At 41.7% G+C, this 25,556-nt stretch overlaps 2 protein-coding genes across 2 annotated transcripts; both read right to left on the bottom strand.

The window, feature by feature from the left end:
- Nucleotides 1-9,596: 9,596 nt before the first annotated feature.
- On the bottom strand, nt 9,597-11,864 carry ptger3 (prostaglandin E receptor 3 (subtype EP3)). The gene is made up of 2 exons (XM_033622877.2): nt 10,879-11,864; nt 9,597-10,063 (listed from the first exon to the last, which is right to left on the bottom strand). Exons 1-2 carry the CDS (start codon nt 11,731-11,733, stop codon nt 9,737-9,739), a joined length of 1,182 nt encoding a protein of 393 aa, XP_033478768.1. The 5' UTR covers nt 11,734-11,864; the 3' UTR covers nt 9,597-9,736.
- A 2,712-nt stretch (nt 11,865-14,576) lies between these two features.
- On the bottom strand, nt 14,577-18,996 carry zranb2 (zinc finger, RAN-binding domain containing 2). Its single transcript, XM_033622732.2, has 10 exons — nt 18,847-18,996; nt 18,115-18,167; nt 17,908-18,016; nt 17,645-17,727; nt 17,483-17,559; nt 17,175-17,330; nt 16,924-17,084; nt 16,373-16,432; nt 15,765-15,914; nt 14,577-15,535 (listed from the first exon to the last, which is right to left on the bottom strand). The coding sequence occupies exons 1-10, from the start codon at nt 18,900-18,902 to the stop codon at nt 15,478-15,480; spliced, it is 963 nt and encodes a 320-aa protein (XP_033478623.1). The 5' UTR covers nt 18,903-18,996; the 3' UTR covers nt 14,577-15,477.
- Nucleotides 18,997-25,556: the final 6,560 nt, after the last annotated feature.

The following is a 25,556-nucleotide window of genomic DNA, read 5'->3' as shown; positions in this document are numbered from 1 at the left end:
ACTGTCTTTAAAACACTTAGCGGTAACAGGAAAATGATTATGTACTGCACATTTCCAGTTATTATCACAGAGAGACACTTCTGCTTCACCCAAAAACAAAAAGAGGCGGCATTTAACGCCATGTTTTAATGTGACAAATTCAAAAGTACCACCTAAAAGTGCATCCTGTCCTCCCCTTCAAGCTGAATAAGATTCATGTTGTGCTTTCAACTGTAAAAATGGATTTTTGCTCTCATTTCGACCACCGGTGAGTTTTATATCTATAATTCATATTAACACACCAGTATAGCACAGTATGTCATGATACAGAGTGCTCTCCTAATATATATATATATATATATATATATATATATATATATATATATATATATCCTGAGTCTACTGAGCTCAGAACAGTGATAAATAATGGCAGGATAAAGCCTTTAATGGGCCCACTAGAATTTATCAGATGCAGACAGTGCCCCTACTCAGCAATAAAGTAGTGTGCAGAGCCAAGGCTGAGCAGGTGATTTACACAATTCATGACTAATTGAACTAAAGCCTCAAAACTAGCCGCAAATGTCTTACATAATGCAGTGAAAACGTCTTTTACCTGGATATATTCAATAAGCACTTCAGCCCAACCACAGGTTAGTGCTGAGTGCCACTGAGATTAAACATTTGAGTACTTGGGGCTTCATACTGCTTGCTTAAAAGGTTACCTGACTGTAGCTGTAGTTAGTGTACAGCTTGTTTAATATCCCGGGAGTCAAGGTGAGTGAAAGCAAAATACCATTAAAGCTTTCTTTTCATTCCAAGCAGTGGTTTTGACATTCAGCAGGAGGCTGCTGCATCTGGGGGTGGCCTTAAACTGTACAAATTGGTACCATTTTAACTGGCATTTGAGTTTTCACTTTCAGACTTTTCACTTTAAAAGTTTGCGAACGCTCTTGAAAAGATGAGAGGGCAAAGAAAAAATGTATCTTCTATCTTTCTCCACATCTAAGGTACTTTGTAAAAGTGCAGGTTAAGGGGTGTGTTGTTTGAGATACTATTTAAGATGTTTGACAAAAAACTAGTATTATATATATTGTTTGGAATATCAGAAACTTTAGAATAAAACCTTGCCTGGGTCCAGACCTTCGAATCCACCCACTCCACAGAGTTTAAGTCGACTGATTCACACAGAAAATGGAAACTGAGTGTGACAAGTTGAGAGCTCTGGCAAGAAAGAATCAACCTGATCAACAGGTAAGCCGACTCTGTCCTGGAGGTGATGTTCTATTCTTTGCTGGTGTTGTCAGAGAGGAGGTTGCACACGCTGTGGAGCATCATGGGCAATGCCCCTCAGTCTCTTCACCATGTACCAATCACGTGTACCATCAAGATGCACCACAGAGTGCCACGGGAAGTCTTTTCTTCCTGTGTCCGTCAGACTCTTACAAGTCATCCAGCTCACGTTGAGAGATGGGCAGTGGAGATGTGGAGATCTGAAGTGGCTCCAACCTCCATTTCAGCTCTGATCTGCTACGTCTGACCCTGACCTCTCTCTGTCACACACCTCCTTTCTCTCTCCCTTACTTTTCCTTTCATCCTCCCCCTCCTTCTCTCCGCTTCTGTCTCTGGATTACTCTCTCGTGGACTATGTGGGATACTTGTCATCACAACTCGCCTCTTCACAGGATATTCACAGGACATATGTACAATGATAAGACATTAAAGGAAATAATTACACTGACTACTTCAGGCCTTGTTTTCATGAAAACGATGCGCTGAAAACTGAACTGTTTCTCGTTTTCATTTTGAAAAAAGTTCCGGGTTTCTGACGACAATGTTTTGATTACAATCACCGTGCACACAAATTTGCACAAATGACCAAAAACGCTGTAGTATACATGCCAGGCCAGTAGTTGGCGGTGTGACTTTGTAATGAACCCACACACACATGTGCTTCCTTCTACAGAGCGGTGATGTATAAACAAACAAAATGGCAACCGCACGAACGTTTGTCTGGATGGAAGATGAGGTGGAGTTGCTACAGTGACTCTACACTTTGCTGGAGAAGCGTTGATAAATTCAATAGAGTGAGCAGCACAAACAGAGCTTGGGAGTTAGCCATTGTTGCTGTGATGGTCAACTTTCTCGTTTACATGACAACGTAGATGGTGCTGTTTCCAAATAATTGCACTCTGGAACCCGTTTTCACATCTTTGTGTTTTCAGGCACCCAAACGCCGCTGTCCTGTAAACAAAACACAACAAAAGTTTACCGTTTTCGATTGAAATCATTGTCATACAAACAGGACCTCAGATATGACACTGTACAAACACATATATGCACAACCCTGGCACTGTGGTGCAGTGATTAGCATTGTTGCCTCACAGCAAGAGGATTCCTGGGGTGGAGGGTTTGAACCCCAGGGTGCAGAGTTTGTATGTTCTCCCTGTGTCAGTGTGTTTTCTTTGTGTGCTCCAGCTTCCTCCCACAGTCCAAACACATGCAGGTTAATGGGTGACTCTAAACTGGCCGTAGATCTGAATGAAAGCATGAATGGTTGTTTCTTTGTGTCTCAATGATAGTCTGGAGACCTGTCCAGGGTGAACCCCACCTCTCACCCAACGTCAGCTGGGATAGGCTCCTTACTGTATTTCGTTTTAATACTTTCCACCCACTGTTTGGTTATTTTTGTCTTTTACATATTTACACTCTTTTCATCTGCACTTTTCCAACTTTGTATTGCAGCTGCTGCACAGTAATTTCCCTCAAGAAAAACCAATTTATATCGTATCTTGTCTTATCTTAGCTTGCTCAGCTCTGAATACCAAAATACCTCTTTTGTGGTCTTTTGTAAATTTTCAATATCTCACTCTTTAAAAGTTTCAGTACTCAATAGTGTAAATTATTTCCTTAAGGTATGATTGATTTTGTTTTGTTGTGAGCAAACAACAATGCATTTCATTTAAAGTTTTGTAGTTCTGCAAATCCAAGATGCCCCTTCAGGTATGCCTGGCTGTTTAACAATAGACTGTGGTGTTAACACAAAAGGTGTTTATCTGAAGTAGACATTAGGTTTCAGCCTTATCTATGGGATTTATCAGTGCAAGGCCAGTTATGTTTGAATAAACTACCTCGCAGGTAGGTCAGATGCAGTGATGTGACATGATGTTTTGCTTTTTTTAAAAAGTTTTTTTATTGAGTCTTTGAACAGAAAATCTCGGCTCGGCTTCACAATTTATTAGTAACGCTATTTTCAGTCCTCCTGGCCTTTGTCAAGAGTGTTCACCACGAATGAACACATCAGCCTTACAGCTTTTTGTTCATTCATAAGACCAGCATGTCACGAATCAGTTCAAGGAGGACCCAAATGCAGACTTACAAACTGATAGAAAACACCCAGTACAGGCAGGTAACTGAAAATCCAAATGAAAGCAGAAGCAAAACCAAACTGAACACCAACCAGGAAAATATAATAACTCAAATCCAAAATCCAAACAGAACGCTAGGCAGGAAACGGAGAAGGTAATGACACCAAGAACACGGTGGTGAGCACAGGAATCAACACGGACGAAATGTCACAGAACAAAGTGAAACACACAGGTACAGACAAACAGAAAACAAATCACAAGAACAAGACACAGCTGGAGTAAGAGGACACGGGCAAAAGGAGGGAAATGGAGATTGACTAACAACAAGGGTGTGGAGGGGAACATGAGGGCGGTGAAGCAAACAAGACTAATCCTGTGTTTCAAATCGCGTACTTCTGTACTTACACTTAATATTTTGAGTGCACAAGTGCATTCACACTGAGAAGTATGGAAAAATGCAGTGCACTATGAATACCCGGATGGTGCACTCAAAACGGTCAAGAAGTTGAGTGTGGAACTATGGACACTCCTCACCCTCAATGGTCGCCATCTTGGCTACGTAGCGGAAGGGGAGGGACTACTTCTCAAACGACCGTGAACGTCGCTGCATTGTACAAATACATGTGTTTTTTGCACTAAGCACCACTATACTGTTTTCAGATATAAGCCAGCAGTATGTTTATTGGGTTAATTTAGCAGTAATGATTTGGTAGCGCGAACGATAACGCAAATGCTAATGCTAGTTTCGTAACTAGCTAATTTGCGGTCGTCGTTTCCGGTGAGTGCACAACAGCCGTGTTTGGTTTGAGACAACACTACCCTGTCGAAATTCACACACTATGCCAATAAGTACATAGTGCACATAGTATACTACACGGAAGTGTACTAATGGAAGTATGTGATTTGAGACTCACCATAAGGGAAGGACTAACGAGACAGGTGTGATAGAGTCACAAAGACAGGAAGTAAAGCCAGACGCGACACATGAGGAGAGAATCTACCAAATGAAACAGGGAGCAGATTAAACGTGAAACATAGATAACAGAATAAAAACAAACCTAGGATCATTACAGGAGCATTTTTGTAGATAATCTTGGACTAGACTTTATAATGATTATAATAATCTAGACTTTATAGTATAAGAAGCCTGATGTTTCTAGGTTTTAACTATGTTTTTCTTGTTCCCTTGTCCTTAAGTTTGTGGGATATGTGACATACGGTGCAGAGGTTGTTGTCATCTATTGGGAAACCCACAGCTGATTAACTCGCCCACACCTGTGAAATGGTTGGAGCAGTTTCTATTTAAGCTCAGTGTTGTAAATAATGGTGTTGAACACTCTTGACGGAGGTCCAGGAGGACGGAAATGTTAGTGTTACTGATAAAATGTGGAGCCAAGCAAGAGCAGTGTGCAGGATTTTCTGTTCAAAGACTCAAGTGGTATTTTCGATGCACCTGTCCGATGTGCGAATATCTCTCTTCAAACAATGTTTCTCATTTTATGAAGTGAGATATAAAGCATGATGAATAGTGTTTGTCTTAATATGTATGTTAATGCGGGACGCCCTCATATAGAGTATAAATTGCAGTATCAAACAGCGATAGCCACAAATCTTAGTCACATGCATCACACCTCTCCACAAAATCTATGCATGTGAGCAGAGATTCATCTGTACAGTATTTCGTACCACATTGTTCCATTTATTGGCCCAGAGGAAACACATTGCACAAGGTCAACAAACTATAGAAGCCTACACATGCTTTGAAAATGGCCAGCAGCATTTAACAACATTCACAGTGTTGAAAACATTCACCAGTGAAAAACACATTCACATCATTCTCAGTTCAATCATCATTCCCATGTGTCAGGCATTTTCAAGACTGAAAACAAGACTCGTCGGGATGTGACATAACGTTACACAGTCAGCATATCAAACGTCTCTTATGTCCTGTTATGTGAGGATACTTCTGATTTGCCTCAGTTTTGGGGACAGGGGATGTTCAAAAATAAAATTGAGGCCAGGGGACATGCGTTGTTACATGGCTTGAGTCCAGTGGACACTAGATTATTCCTTGGCTCAGCCGAAGCAGAGTTCAATCAGCAGGCACACAGCTTGTCAAACACTCTACACTCCACGCGCATCCTTCATTAATTAGGATGAGGATGTATAAATATTTAATAAGAAAACATGCTCCAGCAGCCACAAAGTCCCAACACATACTGAAAAATATGTTCACATCCTTTAATGGAATCACAACATTACACCACAAGACAAGAACACTGAGACAAAAATGAATCAAAAGTGCATGTTGAACTGATACACGTCAAGTAGAGGACAAAGATATAAAGTACCGAAAGGACACTTTGATTGGTAGGTAGATAATTCTCTTCTTTTCTCAGCAACATGTTATGTGGGCCTATCTATGACAGATATATCAAAATATCTCAAGGAAAATACAAAAGGTTGCAAAATTACAGCGTTCCTCACCTGAACACAGCGTGGGAGGAACAAAAGCGCTGGCAGAGGAACAGCAGAAAGCATGTGGATAGCCCTCATCTGAGAATCGTGTCTCAGAGTTCAGAGACATTTTGGTGTGAAGAGTTCGTGTTAAACATTCAAAAGCAGAGGTGTAACATGAAGATGAGATAAGACGACGAACGTCTGATCTGATCAGACATCTGGTACTTATCCACATTCATTGGCGGAGCCTTGGCTGGTGGGCCAAACCTGTTTCCATATGCGACACCATCATGTGCTCACTTTGCTTGATGTACCTGCCAGGTTGGTTCTCTCACTGTTAACAATAACTACACCTAAAGTCTGGCTTTGTTGGTGTCTTTGATGGATATCAGACAAAGCATATGACTACAGCTTTATCTTACTGATGCTTCACTTAGTGACAGATCCAAATGGCTGCAAAAGGATCATCATGTACTTTATCAGTGAACTGCTCATGGTATGCAACGTTTTCACTACCTGGGCCATTCTTTGATTTCTTGATACCACAGAGACAAGAAAGGGAAATATCTTATCCAGTTTCTTTTTTTAGAGAGGACACCTGCACACTGGGGAAAACTGCTGATATCCTCATTTCAGTCAATTCTATGAGTGATTATATCCAACACAAGGAGTTTAAAGGAAAATGCTTGTCTGATTTAGCTTGATGGACGGCAACGCTGGTGTTATATATGTAACAAAGACAGTAAAGTTTTTTATCATGGCACGATATTTTTCCCAAAAGTATACTGGATACTGACGCATTAGACTGCACGATTTCCAATTAACTTAAAAGACTTATTCAACATCAAATGATCAAACGTTTTATATCAGAATCTCCTCTTGTCTTGAAATCTCAAGTCATCAAGTGTCTCCTCAGCTCATGAGGCAATCAGTAAATCACTTCCATGCATTAGTGGCTTGAATGAGAGAAATGGAGCCAGCTGGCAACACCAGATTCTCCCGTCCCTCATAAAGCCTTTTTCAAATCATTATCTAATTGTGCACTCCCTCCAGAGCTGGAGCAGGACTCTTGTGTGTAATTGCCTGCTGAAGTCGCCTGTACCTTACACAGATGAACACCGTCAAAGCACGTGAGCAAACCTGGACAGTATGGACAGTGTGAGATTTGTAGCAGAGGACACATTAAATCCTGACACGCCTCTTAATGAAGCCATCTTCTATCATCACCTTTTAAGATCACACCTTGCGGATCGATAAACTGGAGTTTGCAGATATTCCGTATCACCGTGTGTCTCCGCTGAGTCTAATGAACATTCATATGTCATAAGAATAAACTGTACTGCAGAACCACAGAGAGCCCTCCCTGTAAAAACACTGTGCCTTTACTGGGTCCATTAAAGAGGCTGGAAATGTGTCATGTTTCCTGTTTCCAAATAAAAAATTGTCTGCCATTTTCCTTTCCACTGTGAGAGGCTGTAGAGCCAGTTACCTTTGCGTAATTATTTTTATTAGCTGAAGATCAGGAAGCTTCAAAGTCTCCTGGACAGCAAACTGAGATAATGACATGACGCAGGTTGAAGTGGACGCTGATTGAGTCCATCGTAAACCTCTCCATACCCCGCTGCAACTGGTGAGTAAATGTAATCATTGTTTTAGATGCATGGATTAAACCCCAGATGTTTCTGCTGAAGAACATAATAACTGCTGCACAGTGCAAACATATGCTGGGATAACAGCTCCTAATGCAGAGCCACAAGTTCAATTAGTTGAGCATTCATCATAATGAGCGCTGCTTATGCCGGTTTGATAGCACTTAGACATTAATGAAACTGATTACTTGTTGAGGAACACGTTAGGGTTTACTGCATATTCATATCTGGCAATAGGCTCCAGAATAATCATGAATAATGCCATTATGAGCACATTTCCTTTTCCATTCTTGTTTTCGCTCACCAGCCAAGGTTAATCTAAGACAGACTGGCTTCTGAATCAATACGAAGAAGAAAATGTTCATCTCTTACATGGCTTTTGCAGACGACAGTTTCCCATACTGTCATTATCACTGAGCTCATGTGTGTTCACACATTTCAAAGGCAAGACCGGGCAAAGCAGAGTATAGATACGTCTAATCTTGTTGGCTGACGTGCTGAGAAGGCAGAACTGCGTTGGTGTGAGGAATTGTCCCATAAATTGAAGGTTGCCATGACAGCAAATGTGTCCATCCTTGAGATTTCTTTGACCGAGATGCCGGACCTCTTCGAATACATTTACAATGTTACACATGACAATGTAGCTACAAAAAAACATAAAAGATCATATTTACATCACTGTAAAAGGAGACTGCCTGTTGACAGCACTCTCTCGCTTAATGGCATTCAGTCATTTGGCACTAAAAGCAAACCACCATTGAAAAGTACCTTGTTTTCATCTGAGACCTCTGGGAAATTTCACTGTACACGTTAAAAGGAAATGAGCATTTACAGCATCAATGCTGCTGATGAAAATAAAAGGGACTGAATACTGAACGACACATTCAGCATGTCTAAAGAAATCAAAAGCATGAATATGAGCAGCTAAAATATGTATTTAAAACTAAACAGCCCCGTGTACTGGTGTATCAGTGCTGCTGCTCAACTTTCTTGACCTTCACACTGATGAAATCTTGTCCGTGTGTGTCAGTTGAACGAGCAGCTTCAAGCTTGCCAAAAAAGCTTTTTGATCTTTCAGATATCGTGATGTGTGTTTCGGACAGCTTGGACACGACTTCCCCCGTTCCATTATTTTTCTGCTCGTCAGCCCTGCGTCCAAAGAGCACCCCTCTCTCTACTTATAATGATGTAACCGGACAAAAGGCTGCACAGTTTGCCTTCCCCACAAAGATCTGGCTGGTGAAATGAAGTACACTTGCCATTACAGAGTGTGTACTTAGCGAGCGAGAGTACCTTTAATCAGATGAAATGGGCAGAGATTGCTCAGTGACACTTTGACAGCGCCGTAACTACAGTATCAGGCCACCCTGTCATCAATAATCTCATAACGTTGAACACCACGCCGCTCTCTCCCTCTCACACTTCGTTAGTGAGAGGCCTTCAAGATTCTCTGGAAAGACGATTGCTGAGAAAATAATTGCACAATAATAAACCAGTGCGTTCATATTTAGGAGGGAAAGTGGCAACAAACTAAAAGCTTCACATTTCACAGTCCTGGCTGCTAGCCGAGGAACAATGCACACAATTAAATTTACAACAGCTGATACCCAGCAGCAGCTAGCAGCATCGGCATTCAGCGCAGGAACTTCATATTACTACAGACACTAATAAATAATTTTACAGTCAACACTTGGCTCCAGTTTAGGATTTGCATTTTTCTTCTAAACGACCACTTTAGTTACATTCAGTGTAAGATATGGCAACGCTATGTACAATAAATTTACAGTTTCTCTCTTGATTTACAGACATTCACAAGAGCCATTTGTCCTTCAGCTGGCTTATGGCTTCAAGTTGTTGAAAACAGTGACTCAGTTCAGAAACTAAAAGGAGCACGAGATACATCACTTCCATGTAAGTCTGTTTAGAGTCACCCATATTCAGTTCCTGGGCCTGGGAGATGTTATCAAACCTGGAAGGTAGAAATGAGGGAGTTCCTGGCAGCCAAGAGGTGACACAGTCATGCATCCACATGCTGGTTAGGTGACTTTGAATGGAATGTGTTTTAACAAATGCACCCGGAGCAGACTTGGCTGGTTGTCAGTACGACTGCAGAGGAGACCAATCTTGCCTCCCACTGCACAGTATCCCTTTGTCGAGGAAACGGAGCAACGATTAATCCCCATTTTTCTCCTCACGACACATTCAAGAAGAAGGTGTATCCGTTTTTACATCCATCTGATCTGTCCCGGCCCGAAAGCCACAACACAGAAACTCCCGCTTGACCTAGCTGCACTGTGGTTTGTGGATGTTGTTGGTCTCTTGGTTCTGCTTGTTAAGAGCATCCAACGCCGTCTGGGTCTCCTTCTGCTCGTCTATGGAGCAGTTGGACACCGCGTTAGCCATGATGCAGAACTTGCGGAAGAGGATCTCCCTGAGGAGCAAATACACCCATGGGTCCAGGATCTGGTTGAGGGAGGCCAAGCGGATCGCTGTCAGGAAAAAGTTACAGTCCAGCTGGATGTCCCGGTTAGTGGTATGATTAGAGGCGATGACTGTTGAGTTGCACTCGTGGGAGGACACCTGGTTAGAGATCATCCTCAGCATCAGCACCTGAGGACGTAGAAGAACAACATGTTTAAACCAACAGAGGATAATGAGGACAAATTATGCTCTGTAGGTAAATGTACCAGCCCATTAGAGGTCTATGCACATGAGAGATAAAAGCTTTTTAACATTTAATATTTAACATGACTGACACTGATCACAAACCACCAGGAGAAAAACATGATGCCCACACTGTAGGTTCCTCACTCCCTGCTGTCACTGCTACTACAGCCCTGTGGCTTCTATTAATAACCTTGGTGGGACGGTTAAATGTGTGCCTGACAATGCATGACCTCATAGCACACTGAGCAGACCCCCCAAACAGTGCTCGACTAAGTGGATTGCTCCTTAATGGGAAATGGCAGCAGCATTTCAAAGGAATCATACGTGACAGCATTTATCTGAGCGGCGAGAGTACGGTTTGTGTTTGTGTGTGTGCAGGGCAGAGAGAAGGAAATTAGAGTTAAAGAGGGTGATTGATTGAATGAGTGATTGAGGTAAACAGAAAAGTGCGGTGTGTGTGTGTGTGTGTGTGTGTGTGTGTGGCATCTGCTATTGCTTCCTTTCACTGTCCTGCCATCAGGAGATGAAGCCTCTCTAGAGATACAAAGATCTGCAGCTGTTTGTGACAGGTGACTGACAATAAACCCTCATTAAACTGTGAACTAGGACACCTAATCATGTTAGAATGAGGCCCTTAATTGTATGAGCAAACAATAAAACATTATTAGAAAATATTTCAAGTGTTTCATGTGGCCATAGGGACCATTGGTTGTATGCTGTAAGGAGTGTATAGGCTGCAGCCGCCTATAAAAACATACCAGCAGAGGAGACCAGCATATAAGCAGGACGCACATAATCCCTAACAGCTGAATGACCGTCTCCGTGGTGAGCCGTTCCCACTGTTTTGAAGACTGAGACGTGCCAGACTTTGTTTTACAGCGGATAATTAAGCCCCGGATCGTCACCACATTGCAGGAAAGTGTTACAAGCAGAGAGAAAATCCCAAGCACAGCGAAAGTGATGGCGAAAAACATATTGCCCGGGACTTCCCTGTCCCCCGTGCTGATAAAGCACCAAGTGCCGGGCCACTGGCGTGTGTACTCCCCGACCCCTGCGATAGGCAACAGCGCAAAGAGCAACACCAGACACCATATGACAGCCAGAGTCTGCTTGGTCACACTTGTCTTCATGTGATTGGAGTACCAGTGGGGATTCGTTATCGCCGTGGCCCTTTCAATTGCCATGGCGCTGGCCAAGAAGAGAGAGCAAAGGCCAAAAGTTGTCATGCACACACCGAAAAAAGCGCACAGTTTCCCCGATGAGTCGATACGCTCCCATTTCAGGCCAGCTCTGTAAACTGATATCACTATTGGACTCGTCAAAAGCTGTCCAAACAGGTCGGTTAGCGCCAGTGATCCGATGCAAAGCAAGAAAGACTTTTTCCTTTTGTTTTCCTTCTTTTTGTAAGAGATATACACCAGAATCAGAGCTAGTGAGTTGCCCACCATGCCAGTGATCATCATTGTGATGGGGAAACCAACTGATACAGATCCACAACTGGAATTTTTGGTGACATTGCCTTCACGCCATGGCTTGGAGACGTTGAGGTCCAGCATCGTTCCAAGTGTGGTTTGCAAGTCCTCTACAGAATCACAGCCGTCCCTAGGCATCATTTCGGAGAGGACACCCCATGTGAAGCGGATAACCCATTTCTGTCAGCGGAATCCTCCTGAGCTCCAAACTGCTCCAACTGAATGCGGTGCGTAAAAGCGCGTCGGCTCCTTTACGCGCTGGAGGCGGGACTATCCGGGAGAGCGCCCAGAGGAGGTAAAAACAGCAGGCACATGGCTTTGAATACTTGACTGAATTACAACCCCTACTTTTGGAAATCTTGTAGGACATCTGTGCGATGTTGATCTCGGTTCATTAACTTTTTGCTTCGTAGCGAATGCGACACTTGAGCTGAGTGTAAACAGTATCGCACACGCACCTGCTTTGGACCTGCACGACTCATAATGCCAATGATTGTCATCACATCACGGTGAAGTGAGCACACGGGCGGACTCATCTGATGAGATAGGGGAATAAACAAACCTGCTCTGCGTCTCTTAGGAACAGAGGGCACAGAAATATTGTCCTTGAGCATCTGTAAATGGAGTTTACTGATAGGATTAAAAGATGTGGGCTATTAAATCATTAGGCTGCGTCCGATTGGTGGTTATTATGAGGAAATTCACTTTAAGGACATTAGGTATGCGTCATTTCTCGTAAAAATATCTGCGCCATTAATGAATTTACAGTCGAAAAATTGCCATACTATAAATATTATCTATCAGCAGTGTTGGGAAGCGGAGGTTACAGACTGCTTACCCTGTAAAAATGTATAATGTAACTGTTTTAATGACTTAATCAAATTATGGACTCATTACATGATTCCTGTTTGATTACTTATATAACAAGTGTTTTAAACTGGGCAGTAAAGGGCAATGAAAATCAGGTATTAAAAGCTGCACAAGTTAGATATAACACAAACTTTTTACATGTATTCGTATATAAACTTTGTAATTATCATTTTGATTGGTAACTGTAGTTTAATCACATATCTTCTCAGCTACTGTAGCTGATTACATTCATTTTGTAATTTAATTACATGTAACTAGTTACTCCCTAACACTACCTAAAGGCTACACAGACACGTGTAGTGTAGTGTTGACCCTTCCCTTGCAGTTTCACTTTGAATCAGCACCTTACAGTAGTGCCAACCTGTGTAAAATTGTCCAATACTTTGCAGTGAAACAAAAAATGTTGCCCAGTTTGAATGCAGTCTGTGACATGTTATATCTGTCTCTGAAAGTAAAAACTGGTTGGGACAATATTATTAATTTATGACTCTTTAATTATGACTAATTTCACACACTATTAAGCGCACCAGTGCGCTCATCCCCTCCTGTCAGTAAACCAGGGTGGCAACAAGTGCCACCTGTTGACCAAAATGAAAACAGCACCAAGTGTCAGGCCTACTGCTCAGTATTAGATCACTCAGTGCTCAGTCTTTAATAATTATCTAGAGGTGGAGATTGGCCAAAATTATAAAGACTAGAATGTAAATAAATATCCCTGTTGAGTTAAGTAGGTCTCCACATGAGAAAATGGCTGCTACTTCTCTGTTTCTTTGACAGTCATCACAATACAATCAGTGATGGGAGTAAGTAGTTACATGTAATTAAATTACAAAGTAAATTAAATTGTAATAAGAGGAAAAATATGTAATTGGTTACTAATCACAATGCTGATGATTACAAAGAGATTACATCTAAATATGTTATTTTTAATTTAAAAGAGTTAATATGTTAAATATAAATTTCACTTTGTTGCTGTGCGTCTTTACAGCAGTAAGGAATATCTTCTTTTGACAGCCTGTTCAGGGTGTCAACACATAACCAAGTTAAATTTAAGACTCTTTATGAACTTTTTGATACTACCTTATACTACAGTTTTATTTATTGGCCTTTAATTGATAGGACAGACAAATGTGAAGGGGGGAGAGAGAGAGAGGGAGTGACATGCAGCAAAGGCCCACAGGCTGGAGTTGAGCCCGGGCCCCTGCAGCAACAGTCTTGTACATGGGGCGCCTGCTCTACCACTAAGCCACCGACACCCCTGCACTGACAATTTTAATGTATTAAGTCACTCAGATTTAATTTTATTTTGATTGCTTTTTGGTGGGTTGAGGCTGGTGCTGTACCCCATCGTTTCAATCTCCATTACCCTGTTCGTATTATCTTTGTTGTTTAAGATTGAATGTCTTTTTCTTTTTTTAAATATATATATTTTGGGGGGGGGGGGGGGCATTTTAGCCTTTAATCGACAGGACAGACAAGTGTGGGGGGGGGGAAAGGGCATGCAGAATGTGGCCACGAGCTGGAGTTGAGTTTAATGTAAAAAGAAAACAATCTCATCACTGTCATAAATGCTACATATCATTGCCATCCTTCTGTCCAATGATTAAAACACTCACCAGGTCAGTCAGGACGGACCACAAATATTTAAGGCCCATCGCATCTGAATTTAAGACAATTTAAGACTTTTTAAGGCCTTTTTTGGACATTTTAATACTTTTTAGGGACCTGTAGACACCCTGCTATTTCAGCTTTATTGCTCAGTTTAAAACAACACAAGTAATCAAATGTACCAAGTTACATGACTAATTATATTTTAGCAGGGTAACTAATATATTACATTTCAAAAGTAATCTTCCCAACACTGATTACTAAGTTGTAATGCCAAAGTCTGTAAGCCTTTATTAATTATCTCGATGTCAATATTGGCCTTAAGTAACAGAATGTATTCTATTAACAGATTGTAAATTAGGACACCTATCTCTGATGATGTGAGCAAATTTTAGTTTAAGGACTATAATAAATACAGTGACAGTGCTCGATGCACCAGGTGTCTCCAAACCTCCCCACCAGCCTTACCTTGGCTAAATCAAAATGCACAAGCAAGTAACAAGAGACAATGTCGACAGGAGTTTATTTACACGTGTACATTTGAGTTGTTTCACCAATAAAAAGACTGTATTGCCAATTCTACCATTAATCGGGACATACTGAACGGCGTTTGTTGTTACGGATGTTCTAATTTGGAGCATAATATTCAGTTATGTCTTGAATTCATTAGTTCCCCACGTGACAAATAAAGAGAAGTAACTCTGACAGGTGACAACTGTGTAAAGAAAAAAGCAACACTAAACACCTAAACCAAAGAATGTTGAGTTTACTGCCATTTAGTTAAAACAAGCAATATCAAAACGTAAAATACTTACCTTGAAAACACAAAGCAAAATATAGATTTAGCAAGAAATAAAACCAAAGGGGCCAAAATTCATTGCTACATCTCCGTTAGTCTAAACTGGTGCTTAGGTACTTCACCTTTAAATAATAATTAAAAAAAAAAGAAAAAGAAAAAAAAAAAAGGAGGATGTATTTATTCAAAAAAAAATAAAGTAACACAATCTCATACGTTTCTTAGGGCAAAACAAGCAAAAATAAAATAGAATAAAATATAGTGCCACGATGACAGCTCAGCAGAATGGGTTCAAAATGGCATACAGCCTCTTCACAGTTTGTGATTTTCTTATGGGACCAAACATTTATGTTTATTGGACACCTGCAGTTACAGACACTTGTCACAGATTGGGGCGTATGTGGTCTTAAAGTGGGAGCTTTTAATGATGGGTAACAGCAGAGAGAAGTCATGTTGCCGCTGCCTTTTTTTTTTTTTTTTTTTAATCGAAGGAAATAAGACTTTTCTATGAAAATGACAGCATACTGAAATGATGTGGTTGTTCTCCTTGCCACACAACATGCACTTTTCTACTAAGGTTCCTTTTCCTTGTTTTAAAGGCCGTAATAAAGTTATTTCTTTTTTGAACTGGAGCCAGAATGGGAGGATCCAGAGGAGTGGCCGCGGCGCCTGCAATCACACAAACACCATGGGAAGAAGAACAAGGTCAGCGGGCTCAGCCATTAACGTTCACTTATGCATACTTGAAGCAAGTACAAGGTCACGAAATATAAAAAACGATCAATGTAACATGGCAAAGTATGAACATATTTCTGTTAATCTGAATTCCCATAAGCGAGATGACGACAGATGGCTAATAATAAGCAGTGCCAGTGTGGTATTCCACAGAAACCCAAACCTTTCGGACGAACGTGATCTAGAGCGCCTCCGCTTTCTCTCTCCAGATGAGGACCTGGAGCGACTGCGCTTCTGTCCCCTCTCAGGTGAGGAGGAGGGTGAGCGGGACCTCTTCCGGGGAGAGGAGCCCTTTCCAGACCTGGAGCTGGATCTTTTGGAGGGATAAACCAAGCACTGAGGTCAGTAAGGTCAAGACAGGGTCTGAGCAGCGTCGGTATTTATCAAGCTTCTCTGATGTAGAGCACTTAGCTATGGATTCATGATACTCAAATAATGTTTAGCTTCGTCTGAATGAAATGACATTAACTAAATGAGCAAAGCCAGAACCACTCCTGAGGGATGCTCCATGAAGACTTGAGCCTTTTAAACATTAAAATTCAAGTAGTGAAACTGTGTCTTTTTAAAACTCTCGGGGGCCTGATTGAAACTTAAAAATAGTTTGCCTTCTGATTTTAGATTCAAATCGCTATCTGCAGATTAAGAGGACTGAAGTGGAGTAACCACGATCCAGCCTTTGTTCAAGCCTAAGATAGAGAATACGACTGTTCTGGAGCTTGTCGCCCCGTACATACACTCTCTAAGGGAGAGAGTGCATGTCACCTCATTCACCTGGAGTGGGACCTCGAGCGAGATCCAGACCTGGAGCTGGATGAGCTTCTAGAGCGGGACCTGAAAGACAAAAAACAGAGCCTTTCCAATATTTTCTGAGCAAGACAAACAGCCAGATGCTTCACACAGTGATACACAGACATATTTAACTACAGTGAAAGTGGAACTAATTTTGCCTCCTTTTAAAGTAAAGCAAATATTCAGACTAATAAAATATATATATGGAAGTTTGGAGAGAAAGACAGCTAAAACTAAAACAGATAAAAAGTGCAAACAGAGTGCATCTCAAGACTATGAACAATGCATTCCTTCGCTCTACAGTGACAAGTGTTTCAAAACAAAAACGCAAAGCATGAAGATATTATCAGGATAAATCATTCAGTCTGCACATCAAGGTCCTAACAGCACAGAAGGGGGGAGGGGTTCAGAAAACAGAAAACAACAAATCAGCAGAACAGGACATGTAATTGATGTTGATCAGTAAATCAGAAGGAAGATTGAGCTGATACTGACATTTTGCCCGGAGTTACCCTTGACCTGTACCCTTTTACCTGGACCTCGACCGTGAACTGGAGCTGGAGGAGCGCGAGGACGAGCGCGAACGGGACGAACCCGAGCGGCTGCCCTTTTTCTTGGCTGGCTTGTCGTCCTCGTCGCTGGCGTCCAGGTCGTACTTGGACAGGTCTCCGTCCTCGTCTTCTTCTTCATCATCCTGGAGAGGAATTGTTTCATATTTATTTGTAACTGGCTGGTATCATAGTATGTGATCTTTTAATTTTCCAGCTACATCCACCAGTCTTACATCCAGTTTGTATTTTGAAAGGTCACCATCTTCCTCCTCATCTTCATCTTCTTCCTCCTCGTCATCCTCACCTTTCGGCACTTCTTTCTTTTCACTTTCTTTTACAGAAGGTGTGCTGTTGCTCCTTCCACGAAACTTTTTCTTTTTCCTGCCAAACTGTGACATTAAAGAGCAAACATAATCTCATCAGTAAAAATGATCTCTGACAATGCAAATTTTGTTAAACAGATTCAGGATAACATCTCTTTACTTACACGTGACTTACACTATGTCAGCATCTAAACATTAAACTTTCAGGTACAACTCACTTCATCATATTCCCCATCAGACTCCTCCCGTTCGATGTATTCCACATTCTCCCTTTCATTGAAACCTCCACCATAACCTGAAAGACAAAGAGAGAAAAGGCATTCAGTAGCCGTTTTTTAAAAGCACGCTAAAAATACCAAACTATCTATTTGTTGTAATACCTGTTCTCTCTTCAAGCTTGGCGTATTTCGGTGTGTTACACATGTTGCACTCTGACCTCCTGGCCCAATTCACATTGCCACATCTGTGTGAGAACAGGAGGGAAGGTAAATAAAATATGTAGAAATTTCAACACATTTAAAAAAAGGAAAGTGTCTCAGCTAACTGAAATGCATAGCTTACTTATGCATTTCACTGACTATGGGCATTTTTTGTTTGGTTAATCCAACATTTAGCAGTCCCTTATCATTTATGACAAACATACGTTTTGCATTGCCAGTCATTTGCACTGAAGAGACCTCTACTCTTCTCAGCCAGAGTTTTGCCGATCTCTGTTCCTCCAGCTTTCATCATCTTTGCCTCTGTGGTTTTCTCTGTGGAAATGAAACAACATGTTAATTTAGAACATCAGCTTTTCTCAGCAGGTGCATTCAACTTCTGCATTATCTACTGAGTTGCATAGAGGACTCACCCCTGCCACATCTGTTACAACTGGTTCTTCTAGCAAAGTTCACATTCCCACACCTGCAAAAGCATGAAAATCAACATACTGTATAAACAGATGAGGCTTGAACTTGTTACTTCAACATTTATCCTGAAGCTGTGTGGGCTACCACTAAGATGAGTAATGAAGTTGTGTTTCTTCTTCATGTGCTGCACCATTAGCTTGTAGTCTTTGGTTGGACAGCCTGTGTCAGAGGCCTGTGCTCTGACGACTGCAGCTGGCTTGTCTGTCACTAAAGACGTTTTTACTGCGATTCATGTGCAACGTGATATAGCTGGGCACCTAACTTAGACTCTATACTCATGACAACTTGGCTTGTACAACGTTGTAAACACCACCCACAGTAGTGAGCGGGGGACTCTCACCCAGCCCACAAATGCTAACGACAGCTAGCTTGCTGTCTTATAAGTCTGCGCACTGTCACAATTTCTATTAAGATACGCAAACACGTATATTCAAAACACGCCCTCGCCCTTAAATCAACAACTGATATTATTGAACATCTAATGCAAGTAATAAAGAAAGAGAAAGCAAAAGCTAGTTTCCTCAGCTAGGCGCCGTTAGCATGACATGCTACAAGGCCTAAGCTAACTATCGGTTGTACGTTAGTGCTAACAGCAAATTAAAACAAACGTTGCGTTATATTTACCCAGCCAGTACGTAAAATGGAAACTTATCCTGAAAATGAGGGGCACTTACTTTTTATCAGGACAAATCCAGTCCCCGTCGCTGACTCGAAAACTCTTCCCCGACATTGTTGTGCCTGTTAACACTGTCTGGCTCGTTGGCAGGGTGTGCTCTGCTCTGTGTGTTCATGCAGCAGGAGTTAGCTTGGCGCCACCTCCTACTCCCTCCCGTGATGCCTTCAGGTGCTTCTCGGCAGCACTTTAAACTCGGCTGCCTCGGCTCGTAATTTGGAAACACGTATTTGGGACCTATTCTGAGCACAGTGAAAACGGCCCAGCATTGTGACAGGTAGGTTAGGGGACACTAGAACCACTTTGTTTAGTTAGTGTGTGAATATATGGTGGCTATTATTCTGTATATAACCTAAACAAATAGGGTAAGATGAGGTAAGATGCCCCCACCTCCTTAATTCATCTCCCAAGCAATATTTGGTAGTCTACCCTGAACACACGTATTGAATGGATATGCTATAGTAAACTGGGACATTTCATCTGAGCTACTGCATTCTTGATATTTATATTAAGCTGTACTTAAAAGCTTTGATATATATGATGATGATGGGGGATTTGTAGGCAAAGTCATTCAATTTATTTTGAAAGAAAAAAAAACTCATTTAAAGTAAAACTGTAAAGTTAGACCCTCTGAGGTAAGACATCCCCTTACAAAGTGGGTGAAAACCCCCAGGGGTATCCTGCCTCAAAATAATATTCAGTCAGATTATCTGGTATATAGTGGCTTTATATAGTTCATATCTATATATTCCCTGCAAACCTGCGTCCTGATATGAGGACAGTACATTTTGGATTTGCTACACCTTATACTTCATTCTGCTTAAAGGACAACTTAGGTATTTTTCAACCTGGGCTCTATTTCCCCATGTGTATGTGTGCGTATGATTCATGGGTACCACTCGTTCTAAAATTAGTTCAGTATTGAGCTGCGAAACGAGCTAAAACGGTAATGGGGGCAAAGTGCTTTTTTTCGCCACTGACCAGTTCAGATCGCCAGTGTTACCTCTGTAAATAGCATATTGTAGCGGCCCTGGGGCAGTGGTGAGTGTGAATGAGTGGAGTCAGCTGTCAGTCAGTGTTGGAGCAGAAAGGCGGAAGTTGTCCCCGCTCGGTATTGTAAATGAGTATGTGTGTGTGTTTGTGTGTGAAGTGTGTGTTTTTTCGCCACTGACCGGTTCAGATCGCCAGTGCTATCTCTGTAAATAGCATACTAACTTAGCCTTTCCCTTACCTCTGGGCTGTGTGATGTCATGTCATGCTCCACTGTGTCTGTAGCTCTCTCTACTCGTGGGACAGCCGTTTTCTTGAGGAAGAGGTGTTTCGATTGGATGTCTTCTCTTCTTCGGCTGGCAGTAGTCATCTTGGGAGAGTGAGCACTGCAGACCTGATGGTCTGCAAGGCGCAGTGTCTGGACAGGAGTGTTAGCATCCATTTGTAGCACAACTAGCCACAACTTCAGCATCTCGCCGTCCGGCAAAGGCAGCCTGTGAAAGCTGTAACTTACGGGGTGCTGCGCGACATCCTGTTCTTGCGTTTGGGAAAAAGGCCCGTTTAGTTGAGCACTCCAAAAACTCCGCTAACACTCCAGGGGGTAGCACGTAAAAGACTCCGTCCTCTGACTCTTCTAGCGTAACACACACTTCACACACACATACTCACTTACATTACCAAGCGGGGACGCCTTCCGCCTTTCTGCTGCAACACTGACTGACAGCTGACTCCACTCATTCACACTCACCACTGCCCCAGGGCCGCTACCATATGCTATTTACAGAGATAGCAATGGTGATCTGAACCGGTCAGTGGCGAAAAAAGCACGTTTATACGGGACGCATTTGCCCCCATTACCGTTTTAGCTCGTTCCGCGGCTCAATACTGAACCAATTTTAGAACGAGTTGTATCCATGAATCATACGCACACATACACATGGGGAAATAGGGCCCAGGTTGAAAAATACCGAAGTTGTCCTTTAATCCTCTGTGGACACTTTTTTGTGCTATCTACACTACTTTGAGGGCATTGGGGCTTTATTATTGTATTATCGCAGGCCAATTAGGTGTGTCAGACTGTTCCTACAGATAAAAAGGACATTCCTAGCTTGGAGTATGGAGCAAAGAAAATTCATGCAAAATAACAAAACAAACAAATTATAAGGCTTTTAGATACATTGCATTATTTGCAATTTTGCTTTTGCACAGCCATTTTCAGGCACTGAAATGGACATTTTCAGACTTTAACAGTGACCTCTAACCCACAGAGTCACAAAACATTGAACAAATGTTGCATTGTTTGTAATTTTCAGGCATTGAAGTGAACTGTTTTATAGTTTATTAAACCCATTGTCGCCATATGAGGACATCCTTTTTTTTTTTTTTTTTCTTTTTTTTTTTTTTACAAAAATTATTCACTGTTTAAAATATATGTATGTATCGGGTCCTATGAATTTCAGATAGCTAGGATATAATTAAAAATGCACACCAAACAAAAGCTTGGGTTTCAGGAGGATATAAAAAGTAGTATAGGGTTGTAGTTTTATTAGCTTGCTAGCGTTGTTAGCTGGCTAGCTAGCAAGCAAGCAATCATTAGCATTGCTAGCTAGCTATTTAGAGTTTGCCAACATTTTTAGCAAGCTTGCTGGAGGAAGACATCTTGAAATAAAAATAGCTAGCCTAAAGGACGGGCAAAAAGCAGCTGGATAATCCATTCATGGGTCAGGTTTGAGATTTTACTTTTTTATTTAGTTACATAGCTTGTTCTGTAGCTTTACAGGATTTTTATTTTTGTGCTATAACAACAAAACTGGCTACTGTACCAATTTATTTCTCCCAAGAATTTGTTGGTTTATATTTCTAATTTTACAGTAAATTGACTTTGTTCTTCAGGGGGCGCCTTTCCCCATCCTACCCCAAGTATCACATTACAGTCATTATTAGCTTTCTGTGCCCTAAATCAAGAAAAAAATGACTTAAATACAAGTTATTTACCAAACTACTGCTAAAACTAATGCTGTTTTTAGATGTGTCGATATTTCAGAAAACTTGTGAATGCAACATAGACATAGAACAACTTTAGAAACGCTGTGCCATGCAAATAGAGAGTAATACACACTGATATGATATCAGTATCAGATAGTGTGTCCTGCAAATGTGGTGGCAAGATGGTCCATCAAGTCCATGTAGACAAAGCCTGTCTTATTTTGTCTGGGATAAACCCTCTTCATTGTATAATGCAGCTTCATAAACATTAATATTGGGGTTTAAAGACTGAAAATCAGCAATTTTGTGGATATACAATGTTGAACCTACCGCTCTGAATACAAAGAGATTTGAGATATTGAGATTGAGGCAGTGGATGTCAAGGTGAGGGTAAATTAGCTCATGGCTGATTAAAGATCCGTTTTGGATGATGAGTATTCTTCACTCAGAATCCAAATTTAGTGGGGTTGAAATCCTGATCTTTCCAGTTCTGTTTCCCTGCAGTACCAGTCCTGGCCACCAGATGGCAGTTAATGCCAACAATTAACACTGCACATATTTATGGACCCTTCTGTTTTGTTTTGGCCTCAGTGTCTGCTCACACGTTGCCAATGAATTTGCTTGTTCATCTAGATCAGGGATGTGTGAGGTTATGGTGTGGAAAAAGTAGCTTCAAAGGGGCAAGAGTGTGTGTGTGTGTGTGTGTGTGTGTGTGTGCTCACATGTAGGCCTGCTTATCTGAATGCTGCATATAAATGCACCTTATAAATATATAGCCTACCATAGTAGTCTTTCGAATATCAGCTGCCTTACGCGGGAGTTAATGTGATTAAATTTGGATTTAAATGTATTTTGTGCATATTTCAGAATGTGCTCTTCTTTTACTGTCACTGTCACACACATTTTAGAGATCACTGCTTTGTACATGCCAGGTCTGGTGCAGAATAATCAAATGCACATGACCATCAAGCTTTTAAGACAGTTGTCTCAGTGCAGTATATGTGAGATATTTGTTGCTCTGTGAGTGAACTCTCATGGTTGGGTGTTGCATAAGCCGAGCTTGCACGCAAAAATGGCTAGTTTTCCATCTTACAAGTTCTTCAAAAGGTCTTTGACACTATACGGCAGGCGGTAGTAAGATGGTGTGGATTTTACAGATATCAGAGCCCTCCAACATTTGACTATGGTGACTGGTTAAACTGAAGTGTTTGTGAAGTAGGTGTTCAGCAAAGCACTGATCGCTCACAGAATAGCTCAATAAGGAGGACGGGGAGAAACTCTTCTCGTGGTTTTCTAGTGGTCTGTGCTGAAATAAAATGAGTAGATGGATAAGGAGTTTCGGGTCATGCACACAGTAAGAAGTACATCTATGTCTGAATATGTGGCAGAGGACTAATTCATGGTGTGATAGCTGATTCGGGTATGAACCATTGTCTGTAACACAAATAATTTCCCCTCGGGGATCAATAAAGTATTTCTGATTCGGATTCTGATTCATCGTGCTATGTAATCCCATACCCGTGTAAGCATAGGTTATTTACAAACCAAAATGCATTGCAGGAATAAAAGCCCTAATCACCTGAAGTTCACAAATTACAACATCATCAGATAAGTTAACAACAGAACTGTCGATCAGATTTGACCGTGCAAGAACAGGTCAGTTGAGTTATACTGACGCAAAATGTTTTGCAATGCCTTGTGAGAAAATTTAACTGCTCTCCATGTCAGGGTAGTTAGGATGCAGGCAGAAACACGCCATATGTTGTTGAGATGTAAATGCTATTAATGAGGAGGAAGGAGAGGCTTTAAGTTGCAGTTATTTCTCATATGATAGTACTTAGCAACTGCTGCAATTTGAGTGCACACCAGAGCTGCTCTAAAAGCGTCCTTGTCCACCCAATCTGCTGTCGGTCAAAGTCAAAGACTCTTGGAGGTCGCTGTCACAGCTGGTGCGTGAACCTGAGGCCACACAAGTAGCCGTTTCAGTGTTTCAACTGGACTCCATTACTTTCTTTAATTTGCCCTCTGTTCGTTTCTGCCCGTTTTGGACAGGGGTGAAGCGACATTGTTGATGTATGTCATCGGACAAGACGGGGGTTTATTTAATTGAGTACTCTGGAGATGAACTGAACAAGATTTTTTAATCATACATCGTTTTAATCATCATGTATCTGTTAGGAGAGACATGCAGTTGATTTATGAGCCCCACACGAGCTTTATTAGGACTCCGGGCCAGCAAAAATAAGGTACCAGAGGCAGGAGAGGTGCAGTTTTATGACTCATCCTCTTTGTGTTAAAGGAAATGACTGTTGGGTCCTCATCAATATAATTCAAACACACAATCCAGAAGTGTGATATTGCATGAAATCAACAGCCTCCGCACGCACATATTGTTATTTGTTCAAGATGAGGCAGCTTCTCTGTTCTGTTCTGAGTTTTCTTTACTTCGTCGAAGTCATTTTTCATAAAGGAAGCCTCTTTTCTTCTCACTGATAGCACAGGAGCCATCTCCGCTCACAGGTTTCAGCTGAGGATGTACTTTCTGCTAGCTTTCAGCATTGCACAGAAAAAGAGTGAGCGGAGATATGAAGCAAATGAAGCCATGAATAACTAATAAGGAGACGTTGCCAGTGCTGTGGTGTGTTTGTTTGCGGCACACGGAGTTGCATGAAAGATTCAGCGAGGAGCCAGGCAATTAAACTACACTTAGGTAAACAACGTCCAATTACATTAAAGTGATTTCACTGGTGGTAGAGCTTTCTTAACTTTATTGTGCCCTGTGCTGGCCAATGTGCAGCCCACCAGCTGATTATGTCCTGGGTCAATAATGCTACTAAGAGAGATTTTTCATGGGTGTCAATGAGGCTTTGGCTAGGCTGACACCGTTTTCTAGCCCAGTGGCTGGTTACAGCTGAAGGTTCATGCACAGCAGAGTCTCTGACAGGGAAAGGCAGCCATGTATGTAGGTTTGGAAAAACCTGCTGCAAGTCACAAGGGCTTTCCAATACTGACAGATGGCAGGGAGCTCGTTCTGAAAAAAGGGGTACTGCGAGGCAGAAGAGTTGGACACTGGTGGACGTTGGCGCACTCCACCCGCCGCCCTTATCTCAATATCATGAATCAGCATTAATCAGGGGTGACATGCACTTCACATGCGCCAAACACAAGTCAGCTGTGGGGCTATGTGTTAACCGGATGTAATTTGATACTGTGCCCTTACGAGGCTTGTCTGTGTGTTTATTTGTTTCTGCACATTTGTCAGAGGACAGTCTAACACAGCCAGAGAGCTGGCCCCTGTGTTCACACTTTAGCAGTGGGAGGTGAACTGTAAGGTGCCAGCGAACCCCATCAGAATTATATAACGCAGACTACTGCACAGTGAAACAGCTCTAGCCGGGAGATGCGCCACTGCATTGTGCCGTATCTCCCGTCCTCTCATCCGGTCCTTATCACTAAAGCACATTCGTTTTGGGAGCCAGAGAGCATGCATTTTACAATCCAGTCTCACCACTTGTTGTAAAAGCAATCTACAAAGCATGATATGATGTGCAAAATTTGAGAGTAATAAATCTACTGTTTAGCAGTAATAAAATGCAAGATGGAGCGAGTTCCACTGGATCATCAGTTTTGATTGTGCAAGTGCATTAAATCAGTTTATGTCAAGCGTTCATCTGCTGCTGCTGCTGCTGCTGCTGGAGCCAATTTAGTTTTTTTTAGCCACGATAGATAATGTTC

Source organism: Epinephelus lanceolatus, chromosome 6 (genome assembly GCF_041903045.1).
Source record: "Epinephelus lanceolatus isolate andai-2023 chromosome 6, ASM4190304v1, whole genome shotgun sequence".
Lineage (NCBI taxonomy): Eukaryota > Metazoa > Chordata > Actinopteri > Perciformes > Serranidae > Epinephelus > Epinephelus lanceolatus.
The sequence above is the reverse complement of the archived record's forward strand: the minus strand, read 5'-3'. Positions and strand labels throughout refer to the sequence as shown.

Excerpts from the sequence above, each read along its gene's own strand:
- ptger3 (XM_033622877.2), bottom strand. The coding sequence starts at position 11,733 with ATGATGCCTAGGGACGGCTGTGATTCTGTAGAGGACTTGCAAACCACA. Across the intron at positions 10,064-10,878 it reads TATGCTGGTCTCCTCTGCTG|GTGCTGATGCTGAGGATGAT; the intron begins GTATGTTTTTAT and ends CTACGTCCTCAG.
- zranb2 (XM_033622732.2), bottom strand. The coding sequence starts at position 18,902 with ATGTCGGGGAAGAGTTTTCGAGTCAGCGACGGGGACTGGATTTGTCCT. Across the intron at positions 18,168-18,846 it reads TGGATTTGTCCTGATAAAAA|GTGTGGGAATGTGAACTTTG; the intron begins GTAAGTGCCCCT and ends ATGCTTTTGCAG. Across the intron at positions 15,536-15,764 it reads AGATCACGTTCGTCCGAAAG|GCGCCGCGGCCACTCCTCTG; the intron begins GTTTGGGTTTCT and ends GTGTGATTGCAG.